The sequence below is a fragment of the Notolabrus celidotus genome, chromosome 6 (assembly GCF_009762535.1).
Source record: "Notolabrus celidotus isolate fNotCel1 chromosome 6, fNotCel1.pri, whole genome shotgun sequence".
Taxonomy (NCBI): Eukaryota; Metazoa; Chordata; class Actinopteri; order Labriformes; family Labridae; genus Notolabrus; species Notolabrus celidotus.
In genome coordinates, this window is record NC_048277.1 from 10,792,458 (window position 1) to 10,813,846 (window position 21,389).

Here is a 21,389-nt window from a genome sequence, read left to right on the forward strand (position 1 = left end):
CTATATTTCAGTTTAATATTCTATAAGTAGAATTGATTAATTTAGGTCTTGTTTGTACATTTGTAGATATACCCCAAAATGATTTGCTATGTAATCATTTTTACGTTAATTTTATATTAAAATATTAAACTGAAATGACAGGTGCTACAGTTTTAAAACTGCACATTTATTTTTGTTCACTTTTCTCACTTGACATAATATCACTGGAATGTAAGTGTCTCTTGGATTGAATATGATAGCTAGCTCTGTGATGTACTCTTAGAGAAGTTATAATCTGTATGATAGAGTGTGCTGGCTTGGGTACCCAAAGAGAGACAGTTTTCCTTAGGCTCGAGGTGCAATGAGAAAATAAAGTCTCTGTAAGCAGCATCTGCATTTGGGGACCTTTCATACCCCATCTGCTAATCTGAGTAGTTACAGTTGCTGTGTGAAGTGCAGAACTAAGGGGTTACGTACGTTACGTGCCACCATTTATTCTACGGCATATTTTTTTTATCATAGTTATTTTTTGGTAAACATTTTTCAGACCAAATTTGCAAGTCCATCTTTTCACACCTTTATTTTTTAAGTAACTGTAATACACCTCTAGTTTGCTAGTTTCTACATTAATAAATGATTCTGAAATGGGCTGTTTTGCAATTGTGGAACTTTTACTTCTTCTAGGCCTATGTAAATATATTTATATGTATTCTTATTTTAAAGTTATATTTATTTGAACCTGCAAACACAATCTGTTTTCTAAAGTCTAAAACATGTAGGATCAATGGCTGTAGCTGTGACTTGAGGCAAGATGAAGAAATGTGAATAATATAACTCCTGAAGGCCACCACTAATCGTAGTTAAGTTACCTCGAAGATAAACATTTCATTTCCGATAAAAGTCCCCTCATGTTACGTATCCCAAAAACTTCACTTTGAAATGGCTATAACAGGAAGCAGCATGTTGTCAGGTGTAGTACCTTGACACTTTGAATAAAGTACTTGTAGTTGTCAAAATTATATTAACAGGGGAGGAGGAGGAGAGAAAAGGAAATTCAGATAATACAGATTAAGTAAGAAGCTACAAAGTCCTGAGTTCTAAACAAAAAGAGGATTATAAAATTATCTGTCTCTCAGACATGAGTTGATTGTTGCATTGCAGACTTCAGACCCACCTCTTGTTGACGCTGCCTCAATACATATAAATTCACCCTAAACTGTGAGTACATGGGTTTGAAACGAGGTGCCCTTTTTGGGGGGTTTCACCCCTGCCCCTCAAACAGCCTGCGGACACCACTGTAACATCCCATAAACCAAAACAACCCTGTTGTCTGTCAGATAAGTTACTCCCATCTTATCACTTAAGCAACACATTTTTTGTTTGTTTGTTTTAGCTTTTTATGACACATGAGCCATAGTGTGGAAGTGGGCTGTGAAGCTCTGTGACACTGCTTCTTTGGTGGAATAATAAATTATCCCTGTCTCGCCAATATACAGTACAATCTTGAGCTCATAACATATCCGCAAAATACCCAAGTTACTCTCTTTTACGGAATTGAACCTCATCTCTTATCGAAATATTTTAGGGTTAAAAAGGAGAAAGCAGCCGGCCATCCTTGCTTTCATCTTTCTTCATACATATTTGATTCGTGTCGGAAGAAATTTGAATAGCTGCGCAAAAACGAAACCAAAACAATACCAACGGTCTTTAGTTTCGTTTTCGAATAAAAGATACCCTGACTGCAGCATGCAGTCTTCGACAACAGCTTTTGGTGAGTTTTAAATTTAATTCTCAGTACCACGAGCTAACTTTGAAACAATCAGCCCGGTTGTGCTGCAGTGTGTTTGTGTTCGGCTGCAGATGAGACCTCACTCAGCAGAGCGCGACATTCATTACCTTAAATGACCTCGCTCTGTCTGGCTCCGGGACATTGTGTAAGTGTACATTCCAAGTAAGGTGTTATCGTATATAAACATAGAAGCATGAATTGAAAGACACGGCAATAAAGGCACGCGGCACATGTCTTCAAGTAGGATATTCTTCAAGACTAATCAGACTCATCTATCTGTGTTGTCTGCGATATCCACTGAGTTTGTATCTTAACCAAGATTAATGTAACAGAGTAGGCCTATTTTCTCAGTAGCCTTTCACTTTCTTAAAATATATTGTAAACAAAACTCCTTTACGACGTAATGCAAAGCATCACATCTCTGTTGGGCAGTTAAAACAGCAAAACATTGACTGTTTGTGAAGTTATACTCAGATATTAGGAACTTAAATGAACACAAGAGAAGCACGTTATCTAGACTTTACATATGAAATGGTCCTGCAACCTCTCCGGATCCACATGTCAAACTGTTGCTCTCAGTGAGTGGTTATTGGTCATAAAATGTACAGCTTCCTGAGGGTTTGAAGTGTCTGAATGTTATCTGTTGAAGTTTCACTTACAGTGATAAGAAGGTGTTCTATTATATTTAGATGTTTATTTAGGATTTGTTGTAAATATGTCCTCAGTGTTAACTTTGCAGTAGTTTAATAGTCTTCAGAGTGAAATGGCTTAAAGGACGGCATGGCATTCATTTCGCTGCCTCTCTCCAAAATCCAAAAAAGGTGATCAATGCAGGGGCAGAGCCAAGGGGTGGCTTGTGCTCCCCAGAATTCTCACTCGCCACCCCCAGTAGCTGCCACAATAACCTCATCTACAGTATGTTGTTCTATTCAGATTTTAAAGTAGCACCTTCTCTTTGGTTATTTTACTTTGAAGCGTGACTTAGGACATAAATCCTTCTGAATCCTCTAAGACGATTTATATGTTGCCAATTTGTTGTGCTACCTTTTAAAGTACTGTTATAACATCAGAATGATTCCTCAATAACATTTGTCAGATATTTTCAGATAGAAGGGGTAAATACATGTATTGCATTTATGTGCAAGTATACTTCCTGCCCCCCTTCAGAAGTCTGTGCCCCAGTTTAGCCATCCTGGTCATTAGCACATCACAGAAACAGGCTTTTTTTTTATCAACTTTGTTCACAGCAAATATTCATAATTAGTGGATGGCTGTTAAAAGAAAGCCAGATGAGATATTGCTTGCAAACACAAAATACGCAAAACGATGAATGGTAGCACTTTGTCCACATAGGTCGCTAAAATCAGGATAACCTGAAAATTTAATTGTGGAGCTTCAGAATGATTGCTTTCATGACTTTGTCTTTTGTATACCAGCTGATGGAGGCTGACCATGGATGAGGAGGTTGGCCCTGAAGATGATAATCTGCATGACATCTTAGCTCAGGAATCTTCAGAACTCCTCCAAATCCTTCAGAACCAGTCATTGGAAGTTATAATGCAGTTGAGCCGAATGGTGCCCAGTGGAGAGAGATGGAACATCGATTATGGGGCCTCCTCTGCATCAGCAAAAACAGAACACATTTGTGCTGTGTTGGAGTACTTCAGGTCGGCCTCAGCTGCACATTGCCGCAGCTTCCTTCAGAGCATGTGTTTGCTGTGTGAAAACATCCCCATGCGCCTGGAGTCCAGGCTCATGTCAGTTGCTGGATATGCAAACAGTGAGTAGAGGATGGTGCTGTAATTGGTAACATGTGTTTACACTTTGCTACGTGATTGATTCCAAAGTCCCCTTGATCTAAAACAAACTAAACTGGTCAGGTGGCCTTCATGCCTTGCAACACTGTGAAGACAAAAGCAGAAATGCAATGAGTCATTACAGATAAATGTACTAACCATGTAATGCTAAACTTTCATACTAATCCTTCAGTTCAGTGGAAAAAAGCTAACAAGTTCTATGGTATGTGAGTATATAAGTGTCAGGATTGATGTGCATGTGCTTTAAGGGTATTGTAAAAATAAAGGCACATTCACTGTGGCAGCATATCTCACAATGGGTAAAAACACACCACCACTGTTAAAAACCTTCCCATGAGTCTTCTCATTCTTATTTTCCATTCTTTAATAGAAAGATTAACTCTAGAATATACTGTGCTCACACTAGTAAAATCACATTATGCTGACCTGACATAAGAGTTTGGTGTGACAATTTGGCTTTCTGTTTAACCAGTGTCTGAGTAACACACATGGCAGTCTTGAGACATTGTTTTTTGTTTCACTGTGGGAATCCCCATAATCTCTGGCTGATTTAGAAAGTAAAAGAGAAATGTTGAAAATAGCATGCAGGGCATGCAGCATTCTTGCAAAGCACCTTACAGCATTTTTCTTTTTTAAAGACTAGCATTAGTCCTTTTAATAATAATAATAATAATTGATAGGATTTGTGTAGCGCTTTTCATGGTACTCAAAGTCGCTTTACTTAAAAATAAAAAAAAGCAAATAAATACAAAAGAACAAAGACAAAGGAAGGGCAGGAGTACAGGTCATGTGTGATAATGCTTTTTTGAACAGGAAGGTCTTGAGGTGTTTTTTTTAAATGATTGAAGTGAGTCAGAATTGTGACTGTGTGGAGTGAGAGAGTTTTTTTTTTTTTTTTAAGCATTAGTCCTTTTGGATGTTATTCAGCATTTTACATTGCTATGTGTTATTACGTTTTCTTCTTTTCATACCATAGATGTTGGAGAAAGTTCCAGGCCCGATGAAACAGATGAGAAGTCATCATCGCCCCCATCAGAGCAGCAGCTTGTCAAACGTCCTCGGATTGGTAAAACATATGCACAACCCTTAAGCCTTATTAGAGTGCAGCTACAGTAACAAGCATTCGTGAACCAGTAAAATGGTTACTTCCTGATTAAAGTCCATGGATTTATTATGATTGTGGGTACAGTGTTGCAGACTCTCCCTTGGTGTTAATTTATCTTACTGGCAGGTGCACACCTTGAAAACAAATCTATCAACCTCTATTATTATCCTAATTAAAGCATTTCCTTTTACTGCACTACAGAATACATTGAAAGCACATACTGTCACTTGCTACTTTATTTATTGTGAATAATTCTTTAACGATTTAAAACTTGTAAAACTAAAACACTACTGAATTATTTGTGCATGTCTACCATAATGAGGTATTACAGACAGAAATAGTGACATTACTGTATCAGGTTCTCAAAATAACGTGTTGGTAGCCACCAACGTGAAGATGCAGCCATGAAACTTCAAATGAGTGTTCAGCCATTAAAACTCAAAGGATGTTTTCATTCCTGACTTATGTGTTAAAGTGAGAGTAAAGCAGGCATCTTAGCAATGCTACTCTTTTACTACTGGGTATCAAATGACATGGGTTGACGCAGTGCTCTCATGTTTACAAATGAGCCAAAACAGAAGAACCAATGGCCTGTGCATTTCTTACTTATGCCAAGCACACGATGAATCATTTTAGACAGTGAGGTTTTTCTGTTGTGGCTTCTACTTGAAGTTGTGCTTTTATTTTAGATAATGAGTGTCGTAATGTAACTATTTGAGTGTGTGTGTGTGGGTGTTTACTACACAAGAACTGAAAATTACGTCATAACATAGTAGTAATTTATTGATAGAACAATTTTAAACTAAGTATTTGAAAACCTGAATTTCATCTTAGTTTTTTTTCTCCGCTAGCAGTGGACTCCTTGTGAGAATTTGAAGCCAATGCGGAAACGTTAAACAAAATTTAACAAATTAAACCTTTTTAAGTTACAGGATATTTTGCCACAAATTTCCCAGGTCATATCCAGCTCACGTCCCAGTGCAAGACAGCAAAAGGCTGTCAGTGTGCTGTGATGGCACAGAGCCTGTATGTGTGGGGTTTCGCCTCAGACAGTCCCAGACTGATTTAACCACTCATTATTATGGAAATGTTCAGGTGAATGAAGGCATGAGCTTAGAGACATTTAATAACGAGTGGAATGAGTGGCAGTGAGACGGCAGACTCCATTGTGATGACTTTTATTCAACAGATTGTTGTTTCTTTGCTTGTCATGTGGTATTGTCTTGAGTTGCCATACAAGGGAAAAAAAGCATATAACATAACTGGTCAATTTGATATTCTTTTCATAAGAAATACTGTTTGAATAATCAAATTTTTTCATTATCATAAACAAAAATAGAAGTTAATCAAACAAATGAAATTAACAACAAGATCATCTTCAAACTGAACCTCAAACAATAACTCACTAATGACACACTTGACAGAACAGAATGGTAAAAGTCTGAAGGGTATGGGAGCAAGCGGAATCATCCCTGAGGATGGATTGAGTTCCCTTGTGCCTGATTACCCATCAGCTAGCACTGGTGTATGTGGTACTCCTCTCTGACAAGAATGGTTTCAACAAAAATAGTTATGTCAAAGTGATATGAAGAGGCTTTAGGACAGGTATATCTTTTCAAGGTCATCTAATGTGGGAATGTTGTCCTGATAACCAGATGACGATGCTTATAAATACTTCAGCACAGTTATCACCTACTCTCAGCAGATGGTGAAAATCCCACTTCAACTCCGTATGGCTGTTAGTGGATTAGGTTGTATTTGCAATGAGGCCTGGTATCAGAAGGGGCCAGTTTAGCCTCAAATGAATGCAAAACAGCTCATTACTAGTATGCAGACAACACTTGCACAAAGTAATGCACTGTGCTCTGCAGCACCGTTTGTGTAGTGTTCAACCCTTAGCAAAGGGTTTGTGAATTAGCATCTGTGCTGCTGATTTGCACAGGTTTAGTAGGTACAAAATCCATGCAATCCTTTTGTGAATCAGACACTCACTGTTTAGCCTGTGAATTCACACATCTCACACTTCAAAGCACGACTACATCTCTTCAGGACACTTACAACCCCCCCAGGGCAGTTCTCACCTTTACCGCAACAATAAACTGGCACCGCTTAAACCATTCTCACCTCACCTTCAAAATGTGACAACCCCCAACCTCAAACACATAAACGACCCTTAAGTCAAGTCCATCAAAAAAGGGAAACTTAGCAAATTTAGCAAATCTGTGGCCTGATTGTTGAACCTAAAAACACGTTCACTGTTCAGAAACGCTGAGCACCACCATGAGAACATACTGACTACGTAGATATGGTATCTCACGAAATAAACATCAGAGTTTATCTTCTTTCTTTTCATGACCGGTAAAGGTGCTGCACTGGGTCTAACAGCGATAACAAATATTCTATCCGCAGATTACTGGGAGCAGTACATTGCTACAGTGATGGGTTCACTGCAGAGGAGGTGGAAGCGACTAAATGAGCTCCTTGTGAAGGAGGTTCGTCTGGACAATGTGTGGGTAAGCCCAAGAACGGCAAACAGAGGCAGAGACAGACCCGATCAAACCCCTGGATCAACAGACAGAGGGAGCAGAACACCAGGCGAGTATACATTCTTCCTGTTGATCCATACCAAGATTTTTGAAATCTGACTTCTAGTATGATTAATATAATTTAAATACACTTTGATATTATTCTGAAATAGATGAATGAAAAGAGTAAAAATTGAAAGCTTTCAAAAATGCATCCTCTATTGCTGATCTTGCTCATACAGATATAATTCTTAAGTTTCCTGCTGTACACAAACTGATTATTTTCTTCACCAAACTCAGAGCCTGATGTGGATTATGGGTCCATGGAGGGCAGAGTGACGTTGGAGACCTTCCTCCAGGGGTGTGCAGGGAAGGTGACGGTTCTTCTTGGCCGGGCTGGATCAGGAAAAACTCTGCTGATGTCGTGTTTAGGACAGCAGTGGGCTTGTGGGCTAGTAAGTTTACATTTCAAATGACTGCAATTGGCAGTTCCTTCTTTAACTAAAATTGTAACTTATCTTTGTCTCTTTTTTTCAAAATGTTTCAAGGAAATATATGGAGCGTAGTTTTATCTCAAAAATACTCAATGAGTTCAATGTAATCATAGGTCTTTTTTTTTGTAGTTATATTTTTGGGGCTTTTAATAGAGGGGAGAGGAGAGTGGATAGTGCTGGAAACCAGGTGAGAGAGTAGGGGAATGATATGCTGGAAAGAGGCCACGGGCTGGAATCGAACCTGGGCCGGCCGCTATATGGGCACACGTTTTAACCACTAGGCACAATCTGCGCCCAAAATCATAGTAATTCCATAAAATGATTAAGATAGATAAAATAAAAGAATGATTTAAGTTAAAATAAGTAGAAAAAATGTAATCCCTAATAAATTTGAAGGGCCAGATTGCTCCTAAGTCACAAGACTAAAGGGAAAGTAACACACAAGGACAAGAAGACAAATGTAGCATAAAAATATATGTAAGGAAAGAACAGTACTTGAATGCTTTTGTACATTAAAATGAAAAAACACTGTACTTTGATGCAAGTTGACTTTCGATTAAAATTTAATTTACTCTATCTTGTGAATTCAAAATAAGAAGAACAAAAAACATTGTCTTATGTTTAATTTTCCTGTCAACCTAGAGCCCACAATGCATCTGGGCCAACAACAGTTTGATCAGCTTCCAATACGCAAGTGTACTCAACCCCTCGCAGAGGTTGATGTGTAAGAGTAGAGGGATTCAGGTTTTTTCTCATTATCCTAATTTGCCTTCACTCTTTTTTTTTAAACACCCACTTTTTTCCTCTCAAATCATCTAGGGCCCTATCCCATCATCCTCGCTGTTTGTTCTGCTAGAGTTCCGTCAACTAGGCTTACTGACCTGCCCTCTCTCCCTGTCCGAGCTGCTATTCAGGCACTACCTCCCTCCAACAGGGGGAGATGATGAAAAGGTAGGCAGGAGCCACATGAGAACAGTACTTTTGTAGAGCAAGAGGTTTTGTTTTGCAGAAGTGATCTTGTACTGAAATCAGACTGCTCCCAGGTGAATTAACAGGTCACAAAGGGCAGCTTTATAATGCATGTTTGTTTTTCTTAGTGGTAGTTATTTAAGAAAGTGCTTAGTGGGCATAAGTTTGGCTTTTGAGGAACACATAAAGTTATTGAGTCTACAAACAATAAAAACAATTTCAGTATGTATTTGTATTCATATCAATTAAATAAATATCAATTGTATTGCTTTTGGTTATTGTGCTATCAATAGCATTGATTTTCCTTATGTATCTAGTACACTCAGTCAGTGACCCTGTTACTTCATTTGGTAGAAGGTAGTCAAAGGCTGCATTTCAACAAATTAGACACATTTATTAAAGTCTTTGCTACTGTTACATTACTTGTTGAAATGTGTGTACATATTTAAGTTTAGTTTAATGAGCGTTTGCATGTAATTTGATATATTATATTATATTGATATATTTACATTCTATGTATGTTCTTGGTTCTGGGCAGCAAGCCATTGTGGACTACGTCCTTTCCAATCCAGAGCAAAGCTGTTGGGTGCTGGACGGCTATGACGAGTTTCACAGCAAACTCAGCAAACAGGAGGCGCAGAAAGAGCTGTTGGACCCCAAAAACCCTCTACCTGTGGCAGACCTAATTTCAGGACTGTTGAATGGTCAGCTTCTTCCAGGATGCACTGTGATGGTTACCTGCCGTGTACGTGATGTCATGGATTTGGAGGGTATATCAGATAAAGTGGGTCTTCTGCTGGGCTGGGAATGCAGAGAGATCATGGAGTATGTGCACAACTTCTTTGAAGTAAAAGGTAAAAAATACCTGTTTTTATGTTTGCACTATGCTAAATGCCATTCTGCGTAGCTAACATATACATTTATTATTTAATCTAGTCAGCAGCTAGTTTGCATATGTTGCTGCATAATGTTACTTTATACAGCAAGCATGTTTCAAATAGTTCCTGGAGCTTATTGTATTAAAGGGACATTGGCCCATGCTAATGTCCTCAAGGGGACTTTAAACTGTTGCATTATGGGAAGTGAAGGATCCTGTCAGTTTGGAGCTTGAGGCAGATCAATCAATCAATCAATCTTTATTTGTATAGCGCCAAATCACAACAAGCGTTATCTCAAGACGCTTTTACAAACTTAGCAGGTCTAGACCGTACTCTATGTTGAATTATTAACAAAGACCCAACACCAAGATAGGATAAGATCCAGTCCCATCTTACAGACAGGATTAAGTCTGATCTCATCTTGATGCACCATGAGCATTACACTTTCCAGTATTTAGCTCATTACAGCGTCAAGGAAAAACTTCCTTTTAACAGGCAGAAACCTGGAGCAGAACCAGACTCATGTTAGAAAGCCATCTGCCTCGACGGAGTTGGTGTTGGAAAGAGGGATAGAGGAGAATAACAGAGAGAGCGATGACAGTGATGAGACTAGTAGTAGTAGTAGTAGTAGCTGTTGCCGATGGAGTCCAGCATGTCCGTATCAGCTGGAACGTCCACAGCAGGAGGCCGTCCACAGCAGATAAGGACATAACAGTCACAAATCGTAAGTTATCTTTTTAAACATCTAGTGTTTATCTCCAAGAGATAAACATAATCCATTGAAAATCTTGGAGCTACAAGACCAGTTTGGTTCTGCATGGATAATGACAATGTGTTATGGTCTATGGCCTACTTGCTGTACATTTTTCTTCAAGTATTACCTAAATATGTTCTCTGGTTTGAAACATTTTTTTTGTGTTGAAAAATATAAAATCCAAGTCCTCATGTGCTTTTTGTTATCAGTTTTTTAAGGGTTCACACAAAGGTTTGCAAAGGTTCTAGTTGACCTCTGATTAGCTTGAAGTCATGCTGGGCTATTTATTGGGTAGGGGCAATAAAGCTAATGAGGAGCCCAAGTGAGATATCCACACCCACAGAGTCAAAGTGTCAAACTGGTCTGATCAGGCGAAATTAATGAAAATTTGTGTTTGACTGTTTGAAATGTATTTTTTGGGGTGCCAGTTGGCCCAGCAGTTTAAGTGTGCGCCCCATGTACGGAGGCTATAGTCCTTGTAGCAGTTGCTGATTTAACTTCTGGTCACAGCCCTTTGCTGTATGTCATCCTCCACTCTCTACCCATCATGTTTCTGTGTCTTCAGCTGTCCTGTCTAACAAAGGTAAAACATTCACTCTAATTTTGTTGTCTTTCATCTGTAAAGGTCACTCAGCATGCAGAGGTCTCGGGAAGCAGGCTGCAGATCTCCTTCTTTCCAATCAGCACCTCCTTGCAATGTCATCTCTCCCGGCTCTCTGCAACATCTGCTGCATCTGTCTGGAGCACTTACTGCTGGAAGAGAGAGACCCAGGAATGGCTCGGACACCCGATGAAAGAAGAAGCGAAGCCAGGATAACAGCCAGAGACAGAGAAGTTACAGGAGTCCAGCTTCAAGGAGGAGGAGGAGGAGGAGGAGGATCAGAGAGTAGTAGAAGATGGAGTCATGAAGCAAGGCGAGATCTTGAAGGAAGAGGAGGAAGTGTTGACACAATGATGGATGTGACAAATGGCAGAGCTCAGCTGCCTCTCACACAATCTCAGATACCCTCCACGCTTACCCAGGTCTACCTCACTGTTCTTGGAGCATTTCTGAGCCGTGGCCCTGATAAAGGTGGAAGAAATGACAAGAGGTGAAGGCTAAGTAGATCACTGCACATGTTAACAACCTATCACTAACAACTAATACATTTGGAATATGATTACCTCAGAATGGGGAAAAGAGTCCTTATGAAAATCATAGTCTTGAGATGGACAAAAAATACATAGCCTGGGTAAGAGTGATACTGCGTTCAAACATATTTAGCCAACGGACAGAATATCTTTTGGTTGGAAAAGCACTATAAAATTAGGTAACACCAGCAGAGAATACCAGCAACAGCAGCAGAGGACACCACTGCTGTCAAAAGTGAAGATATTTTATCTTCTTTCCGTCCCGTGTTGAGTAATTTACAATCAGAAATCAGCAAATTCCCAAAGCTCTGCTGACGATATCTTAATGTTAATGAAGGGTAGCTTCAAGTTTTCACTTTTGGTCTTTGATTATTTAGTGTAGAGATGTATTAAATATTGTTACAAGCTAACAATCAAATATAAGTTTATATGTTTTTTTTTTTGTGTGTGTCCTTACTCAGTGTTGCTTCTACACTGAGTCAGTTTCGGTCTGAGCTGTGTGAGCTTAGTCAGCTGGCCTGGAAAGGCTTAGAGGACAGCAAGATTCTGTTCATGGAAGGAGAAATTCCCCGGCATGTTTTGGAGTTTTCCACCAGGACGGGGCTCTTCTCACAGGTCAGTTGAGTGTGTGAGTGCTCTCTTAACATCTACTGGTGTGCAAGCCTTCCTCTGAACCTATGGCAGTATTAGTTTTGAAGGAGATAGGGTGTCAGGAGGGAGGGTGTGTATATGCGTGAGTGTGTGCACCTCTGTTTTTTTTTCTTTTTATAGGATTGGAGGACAGGAGCAGCTGTCAGCATACTTTCTTTGAACCACAAGAAGTTATGCTCAGTGTAAAACATCAATGTATATATGTTCACCATTGAGGATTAAATTATTAAATGTTCTGAGAACATTTAATATTTATCATTTAATATATGAATTTGTATAAAGAGGAAAAATATATTTTTTCAACAGTTTCTACTGCCAAAATATTCCCATATTAGCACGAATCATTCATCAGCAGTACAAATGCTGGAAGTTCGAGTTCATCTGACCAGCTTACTGTCAATGAAACGTCAATTATATTTTAATCTGATAAGCCTGCAGTAACTTGCAGTGTAGAGGCGTGTACAAACTCCATGCACAGCAATCTTGGGTGGCAGAAAATACTTCTGATATCTGATCTTTGATTGGGATTCATGTAAGAATTAGATATGAATGAGTTATGTTTTTAAAATGATTTTGAGACTTAGTTTTTTCATTTAGCCTTTGTGCCATTCCAGAAATAAATGAAAAGGAAATATCTACTTACCTCTTCAAAACAAGGAACTGATGTTGTGATTAATATTTAAACACAGTGGCATGAATGACCCAAAGGTTATTCAAGATAAACAGCCTCTTGGACCTTATGAGTAATAGGTTGGTGGTTTCATGGTAACTGAAATGGTAATTATTAATCACATAGCTTTTGTCAGGGATGGGATTATGGGATGAGATGTGTAAAATATTAATAAAAACAGAATTTGACGGTTTACAAATCATTTAAGCCGATGTTTAAATGAAAATGGTACGAAGATATCCGATGTTGAAAGTGAACCATCACAGATGCATGCTATTAATCATGCGCTGATATTAAGCCAAGTGGACCCTCTTCGTTTTGGAGTGGAGGACACTGCGTCCATGATTTAAAAAACAACCTGTCAAATTTAGTTTTTTGAGACATCAGGAGAGTTTTCCATCTTCCCTCTTTGCATGGTACCGTATCAACCTGCTTTTGTGAATACACCAATTAACTGTGTTCTCAGACAATGGGTTGTTGGAATTGATTTTGAACTAATGCAGTGATTTCCACTTCAGAGTCATGTCTGTTTTAATGCAGTGCCTCCTGAGGGCCTGAAAATCCTGTCCATCCAGTAGTGGTTTTCAGTCTTGTTCTTTATGCACAGAGTGTTTTCCAGATGTTCCAGCAGTGCTGCACTGCTTTCTGATTTCCCACAGGATGGCCGAAGTCACAGTCACAGAACATGTGTGCATTAATCACGAGTCAAAATAATTAGTGGGGTTAAATGGAATTTTCATATACTCTTATTCACACGTTAACTTTGACAGCCCTAGTTTAAACATTTGATGTTTTCTTTTCCCTATTTTCAAGTAAATATAGGGTTTAAATGACATGCAAACTATCAAGATGTTTTCATAAATATTATACACAGCATCACAACTTTTCCAGAATTGTGATTGTACATTTTCTCAGGCTTTAACTCAATATAGCATAATGAGAGAAGAATACAATAAATACAGAAAATTCTAATACAAAAGATCTTTTATTTTGTAAACCATCAATAGATTTAGATTATTTTGTGTTGATGCATCCTCTGTGCTGCTTTCAGCTGAGTTTATGATCTATAGTGAATCCTGGAAATTTGATTCCATATAATTTTAGATACCAACTCCATTTAAATTCAGTCTTACTTACCACCAAACACCGTACATTTCCTGATCAAAAGATAACTTCTCTATGTCAAACCTTTATTTCAGCTTTGTCTGCTCAGTTTCTACTACTTTCAATAATACTTTTTTCATGATCTCCCTGGAACAAAATACATTTGTATCTGCAAATGTAACAAATTTCAACTTATTAGAAACATTACAAATATGATTTAAATAAAGTATGAATAACTTGGGCTCTAATACTGATCCAGGTGGCACATTGCAAGCTGCTCTTCTAGAATGTGATTCCGTATTATTGATTTTTTGCATATTTTAACCTTTTTTTAAACAACTTCCCAATTGTTGTGTTGCAACACCTTCTACACCATAACAGTCATTTCTGTGGAAGTAGGGTCTGGTTCTGTTGTGGCAAACGCTTTACATAAATGAATAGATACAGCTTCAGTGTGTTGTTTTTTTATCTGTTGCTGTGGCTATATTTTCTACCAAATCCATCACAAGTAAAGATGTTGATGGATTTTTTCTAAACCCACACTGATGGTTGCATCATATTTATTGTTCTCTTTAAATTGTAATAGCAAAGATGCAGGCCTGTAAGTTAACAGAATGTTTTCAGCATTTTTAGAAATTGGCTGTTATCAAAATTTGTCCACTTTGATAACAATCATACAATATTTGGAATTGCTGAAATTATTTGGAGCCATGCTAGCAACACACAAACTCTCACATAACATGCTACACTTATATCATGGCCTGGAATATGTTAAAATATAATTTATCACTACAACTACAGAAATAAGACAGTAGTCACAAGCAATCATACACATTCATAAAATGTGTGTCTTTGGGGCAATTGACATCTTTCCCAAAGGTGCTCAACATGTAATCAAGAGGAGCAAATTATTTTCCAGTTGAAGGGATATCCACTCTACCTCTGAGCCTAACCTTAACCTAGCAATAGTACATTGGTCCATATTTTAATGTCAGATGTTTCTCCATATCTTTGTGTCAGGTGGAGGTCAGATGTGAGGATGGGATGACTGTCAACTCCTACTTCTTCATTCATTTGACATTACAGGAGTTTTTGGGGGCGGTCAGAATCATGACCAGTCAGGATGTTAGCGACAAGCAGCTCAAGCAGAGGTAAGGTGGTAAATTCAGAGAAGCTGGTTGTAACTTGAAAAGGAACATGGTTCTGTTTCATCAGCATCATTCTCTGTAATGGACTGAGGATTAGTTTGCATTTCTACAACAGGAACTGTGGACGTTGTCAACAAAATCAGGGCATTTTGCGAAGCTATTTTCATGAAATGAGTAAAAATACAATGAGCCAAAAGTTCAGTTGACCTTTTACAATGTCATTACATTATTTCTGTGCATGTCCTTTGAAACTCCTTTGATGAAATCAAATAATTATCACCTTAGCCACCTACTGGAAATAGATGTAAATTAAGAGTACAGGATGTCCCTGATGACCTAATTTCCTGAATACCAACACAGAGCTTTGCTTTACCTTGTTAGCATGAGACTCCATCTGTTCACATCTATAATACCGTTCTCATCTTTATGCTGTATAATCCTTGCTAGGAACAAAGTATCAAAGAGACAGGATGTACTGTGTGAGCACTGCTATCAGAATAAAGCCTTATTACCTTGGCTGAACTTTGATAACATCTTAACAGATCCTCCTTTTAAATTCAAATATTGATACCAAAGTGTTGATGAGTAGAGTCCTGCTTGTTGGTTATAGAGTAAAGTTGAAGTATTTTGAGTGTCAAAGTAAAAGTTGACTCAGTGCTTTGACTGTGTAATTATGATATAATAAATAATAATATTAACAGTATTATTGCATTCATATTTAAGTAGAAGCTGTTTAAGCTAGCTGACAAGAAGCTAATTACAAATCCTTTTTATTTCTGGAGTCACTTTTGTCACAGTTGATTGTTGGTTTTGTGAAAAAAGAAAGCGACACACCAGCAAACTAAAATATTTGCTGTTTATTTTCTGTCAGTCAATCAATCAGCTAATTAACTCAGCTGTATAAAGCTATTCATTTCAGAGTAATCTAATTTATGTGAAAGCATCTATGCTTTGTTTGTGTCTTAATTTAGAAATGATCCTCTCTACACCGGGAATAATCTTGTTGTGGTAGCAAAATGAGCCGTTTAAATTGAGCGAGCTATGTGACATTCCTGACCTTCCTCCTCTAAAGGAGTACAGGAAACGCTGATGTAGGCCCAAAGCAGACAGTCTAATCACTGTAGCAGAGCCACAAGAGGTCAGACAGGGGGTCCCTGGGCAGTGACGGTGACACATGACGCAGCAGATGTGAAAGCAAGGGGGGGGGGCACTGTCATACAGTTAAAGCCTTGCTCTGTATATGTATATGTGTATATGTGTGCAAAGGATCTTGACCAGGCTTTAGAAAGGTGTTTGTTTCACCAAATAAAACCCTGTAGGCTACTTCCATACTAGCTATGTATCTTGATCTCATCAAAATCAAATATAGATTTTTCCTGTGTCCTTTTCTCATTTTTCTTAAGATTCAGCCTCAAAACCCGATGGACAACCAAGTCAGATCAGAGGACGGTCTTCACTGACTCCCTGCATCAGTTTGTATGCGGGCTGGCTTCTCCACAGTGCACTAAGACCTTGGTTCACATAGCCAGGACCTCTAGTGGAGCAGGCATTCAAACCTGGGTCAAAAAGCGTCAAGCTCTTGTTCTGAAACTGTTACAACACCTGTGTCACAGCAACACCTTGACAGGGCCAAAGGTAGAAACATTAGGAGTGAATCCAGATCTGATTTAACCAGATTCTTTTTCTCCCTGATTCATCCTTCTTGCGATTTTCCAGGTTTTGGAGCTTTGCCATTGTGTCCAAGAGACCCAGGACCAGCAACTGGCTAAGCAGGTTGTGGGTACGAGACCTACCTTGGAGCTCCGCAACATCCGACTATTGCCAAATGATATTGATGCTCTGGCTTTTGTTGTAAACTCAGTGGGTGACACTGGAATAGGGCTCGACTTTGGTGCATGCTCAATGGACTTGGAGTGTTTAGACATCCTGACCAGGTGTCAGTACATTCACTACCTCTGGTAGGTTCACACTAACAACACTGATCACTTGACTGGCTACAGAGTAAAAATAAAACACTGCGTCTTTTTAAAATGTAAGATCAATATTTTGAATCTTATGTGTATGTTCTGTAGGTCATACTTTATTCCGTTTGGGTGTATTTCTTTTGAAGACCATCTGCCATGCAAAGTGTGACAGTAATAATTGAGTGTACAGTTCAAATGATCATGGCTTCTGAGGCTATGACCTATTTTCATTTCTGTGTGGTTTGGTGCAAAAGAGGAGGAGCTTAAAAATATGTTCTGGCACACTAGACTGATAGGGTTGTGGCTGTTGTAGAGCTGAATGTAAAAAAATGGTGATAGAGTGTGAGTATTTGCAGCAACAGGGAATGTAGAAAAAAAATGCTGCTTTGAGTTTAGCATTCCTTGAAAGTGTGTCCACCTGTCACACCTGCTTTGAAACAGATTGAAGTTGTTGTTTCCTGCAGGCTCCTGGTGGTCTGTGAGTCTCTGTCACAAGAAGACATACAGTGGCAGGGACACAATCAGAAAAACCACCATGCCTTCAAGGAATTTTTTTTTAGAGCAGACCAGCTCAAGCACTCCCATGCAGTTATATCTTGGTCACTGCATATGCACATTATTATACCATCTAGGATGGATGGAGCCACTCTTAACTTTTACTTTATTGATAAATTGGATTGTTGCTTTTATGCAAATAGACGCATCTATATATTTCCTAAAAACTGTTTATAGCAATATATTAGCAGATAAAATATTCTTATATTGTGTTTATTTCCTTCTTTGTGCCTTGCCAGTGTGATATATAAAGGAGGAGCTCTTTGCATTATACCTTGTAATTAAAATTTGTATACGTTGTGAATGTAGTATGTTTTCCTTTAACTATTTGTCTCCCTTCAGTTTCCGCAGCCGCAAGTATGGTGACCTATTTGCTGAGAAGTTATCCACCGTTTTGTCAAAATTCACATCCCTAAGAAAGCTAGAGTAAGAGCCGTTTTCTATTTTTCTCTCAAACTGTTTTTCAATCCAAATGTCTTTGAATGTCTCTTTACATCATGGAGAGTAAGTTGGTGTTGTGATGTCTTCTGCCTTCCTCCGACTAGCAAATCTGTGTCAGAAACTGTGGATTACTGTAAATAATAGAGAAGATATAATCAACTTTTAAGACTTGCCACAACAGTGACTGATTGATTTTGTCTTTATCTCTAAAGGTTTTGTGGTGCCAGCCTGACAGCCGCTGGAGCAGCTAGTTTGGCCTCCGCTTTACAGGACTGTCCAAACATCACTGAAGTGAAGTATGTTTGCTTCAAAATCCCTACACTGATTCAACTGTTGACATGTTTTTATCAATGGTGGCTGGTGAGAAAATAAAAAAAAGGGGGGGAGGGGGGAGGATAAGAAACTGCTGCAATGTGAGGTCCTTACTCATTGGGCTTTATGCAGTGACAGCTGGTGAACAGCAAAACATGTTAAGCATCTCTTTTCAGTTACCAAAGCCTCAGAACACACACACACACACACACACACACACACACACACACACACACACACACACACACACACACACACACACACACACACACACACACACACACACACACACACAGACAGACAGACAGACAGCCACAACCACAACCGCGTCAATCAGTGCTCAGCACCTCCAGAAGAGTACCTTTATAACTCAGAGTCACCACAAGATTAACATCTTCGGCTCGGTGTAACTCATAAAGATTATGTATGTATTCACTCACTGATGGTCTACTTTTTATTTTTTGAATGTAATTTTGTAGACATCCACTAATTCATTGAGTTGTTAATTCTATAAAGATTTGACAACGAACAATATGAAGACACTGTGGGGCTTTTTGAGGGGCTAAAACCTTGGTTGGGGAGGCAGGAATCCTTCTTACACATCTTTTTTCATCATTTTATGCACTTTGAGCACGATTCATGTTCAAAATACATGTCTAAATAATTGAAAATAATGCAAGATGTGTACTTTAGATGAACACCTGCTATCTAAACATTTAATGATTAGCGGTAGAATATACCAACATGCATAAATGCTTGTGTTAGTTTGTTTCAATATTACTATTGTCTTCAGAAAGCTTTGAGTCAACACAGTGTAGTGTCTCTCATCATCTGCTGCTGCACTCCTCCTCCTCTCATTTCTTCTTTCTTTATCATCTGCTCCTCCCTCTATTTTTTTGTCTGTCTGTCTGTCTGAACCATACATACCAACCATGAATTCAAATAAATTAGTTAAATGAAATCAAAATAAATAAATCAAATTAAAAATCAATTAAAAAAGTGAAGTCACATAAGAAGAGACATAAAAGATGTCTCTGACTCCACAAGCCTTATGTCCTCTGGGAGGTCGTTCCAAAGTCATGTTGAAGAAGACATTTTTATGTCTTGTGATACTTTGGTGGAGATCATAAGTTCATTGGAAATGTATGAAAGAATTGTCAAGCTTTTCCAATTAGCTTATGACCGCTAAAGTATCACAAGACATATAAAATCATGGCAACAGTTGAATGGAAAGGTATGAAAGAAGTGTCATGCATTCAAATATGGATTCTTTCACCTTATAATGTTTTAATGGTGAAATATTTGTTTCTTGTGTTGCAGTCTTAGTGACAACAACTTGAAAGATGAGGGGATTGAAAACATTGCTAATGTTTTTACCAAACTACCCAGACTGGTCCGGATAATGTAAGTACACACTGCTAAAAAGATGACATTTTCCAAATTCAAATGTTTGCAGACTGAGAGTCCGTGCATACTGTAAGTTTTCTGTGTTTGCCGGTTTACATTGCAGGTTGGGTCGAAACAACTGTTCTCAGAAAGCAGTGGAGCATCTCATCAGGAAAACGTCTTCATGTGGCAACATCCTGCAAATTCATGCAGAGTATGACACCACACATTCACATCCATACACAATGACAACTGAGTTACATAGGGAATTATCATAGCATGTTTTACACCAATGCACAGGCTCCCTTTTGGGCATCTGTTTGTACAGTCTGCACTTCTTCTGGCAAAGTTTATTTTCAGTCACCTTAGACTTTTTATACATTCTATTATGTCAAAATAAAGCAAAAGACAATTCATCATTGTTGTGCTTTAGTGACTAAGAATTATGCATTTATTTTCTTTTTCAAGTGGGCTGAAGGAAGTGACAGTAACTTTCTTCCAAAACTCTGGTTTAAGCAGGTGAGTTTATGTTTGCATAAATATAATGTCTAAACTCTCAACAGTTATTAAAATGAATTCTGAATATCGTATGAATACTTTATAAACAGATATTATCTTGTGTTCATGTATTTCTCTCTTCAGCAATCAAATTAAGCCTGACACAACGATCAGGTAAGACAGAAGACAACCTGACCTTTCAGATCATTGCAAAATTTTTGTTTCCTGTTGCACGCTGCAGCTCCTACAGTTTTAAACAGGAAGTACCTTAACTTCTGAAAACAACTGTTCATGAACAGCTTCTGAAATTAAAGAGACAGAACAGACGTATAAAGTCAGTTTGGTTAATGTGCTGACTGATTTGAATTTAAATCCAAATCATTTGAATTTAATCCAAATAATTGCTGTTAATATTTAGTTGGCAGTTCTTTGGTTGTTGATAAGTTGAATATCCTGTTACTGTTTGTTTTCCAGCTTGTTGAACCAGAAATGGAGCAAACCTGAAATGCAAGAACTTGCAGGGTCGTTGGCATGTTGCCCTGCTTTGTCAGTGCTGGAGTAAGTATGCAGAAATACACCTATTTTATTTTAAGACACCCTTACCCTGTTAGTGTGTGTGTGTCATTGTTAACAGCAGATATATATTTTTCAGATTATATTTTGACCTTTCTTTGCAATGTTGTGTGATTATATCTGTGTGTGTGCTTACATCCTAGTCTATCTGGAGGCCAATGGGATTTTGAAACACTGAAGACCTTCACTCAGTTTTTGCCAAAGCTCAACATCACCAAAAAGATAATGTAAGGCTTTAAATATATCAAACAATCACCACAGAGGACATGAATTAAGAGTCAACAGAGGCTACTTTTATGCTGAATGTAATGAATTTCTACTACACTGAATTTGCTTAACTCTCCCTGATCAACAAGCAACCCAAAACCTTATGAAGCCAGAGACTCACTGTTTTATTGTAGAAGCTAAGGATATGAATGGAAAATTAAGATTTTCAGGACAACATGTAACGTGAGTAAATGTCAGCTTGTTGAGGTTCGTATTTCTCTTTGTTATTATGCAGCATGAAGCTTGAATAACCTCCCAAATAATGTTAGACTGGCCCTGACTCGGACCACTCTTCTTTTAACAAACTGAGTTTTACTGAAATGTTTTAATTAATTTTACTTTATTTCTTTCTTGATCTTATATTTTAAAATAGTCTATG

General features: G+C 38.2%; 1 protein-coding gene across 6 annotated transcripts in view; it reads left to right on the forward strand.

Moving 5' to 3' along the window:
- Positions 1-1,452: 1,452 nt before the first annotated feature.
- The window catches only part of nlrc5 (NLR family, CARD domain containing 5), a 43,381-nt gene continuing 23,444 nt past the window's right edge, over positions 1,453-21,389 (forward strand). The window contains exons 1-21 of one of the 6 annotated variants that reach the window (XM_034686435.1): positions 1,463-1,750; positions 1,840-1,913; positions 3,205-3,548; positions 4,562-4,651; positions 7,100-7,285; positions 7,516-7,670; positions 8,529-8,660; positions 9,217-9,532; positions 10,936-11,401; positions 11,903-12,056; positions 14,887-15,017; positions 16,418-16,649; positions 16,731-16,972; positions 17,876-17,959; positions 18,187-18,270; positions 19,607-19,690; positions 19,797-19,886; positions 20,141-20,191; positions 20,315-20,344; positions 20,645-20,728; positions 20,887-20,970. In XM_034686435.1, coding sequence (XP_034542326.1) covers positions 3,221-3,548; positions 4,562-4,651; positions 7,100-7,285; positions 7,516-7,670; positions 8,529-8,660; positions 9,217-9,532; positions 10,936-11,401; positions 11,903-12,056; positions 14,887-15,017; positions 16,418-16,649; positions 16,731-16,972; positions 17,876-17,959; positions 18,187-18,270; positions 19,607-19,690; positions 19,797-19,886; positions 20,141-20,191; positions 20,315-20,344; positions 20,645-20,728; positions 20,887-20,970 — 3,023 coding nt within the window. In that variant the 5' untranslated portion in view covers positions 1,463-1,750; positions 1,840-1,913; positions 3,205-3,220. The other 5 variants (XM_034686438.1, XM_034686434.1, XM_034686439.1 and 2 more) reach the window with 5 other exon arrangements.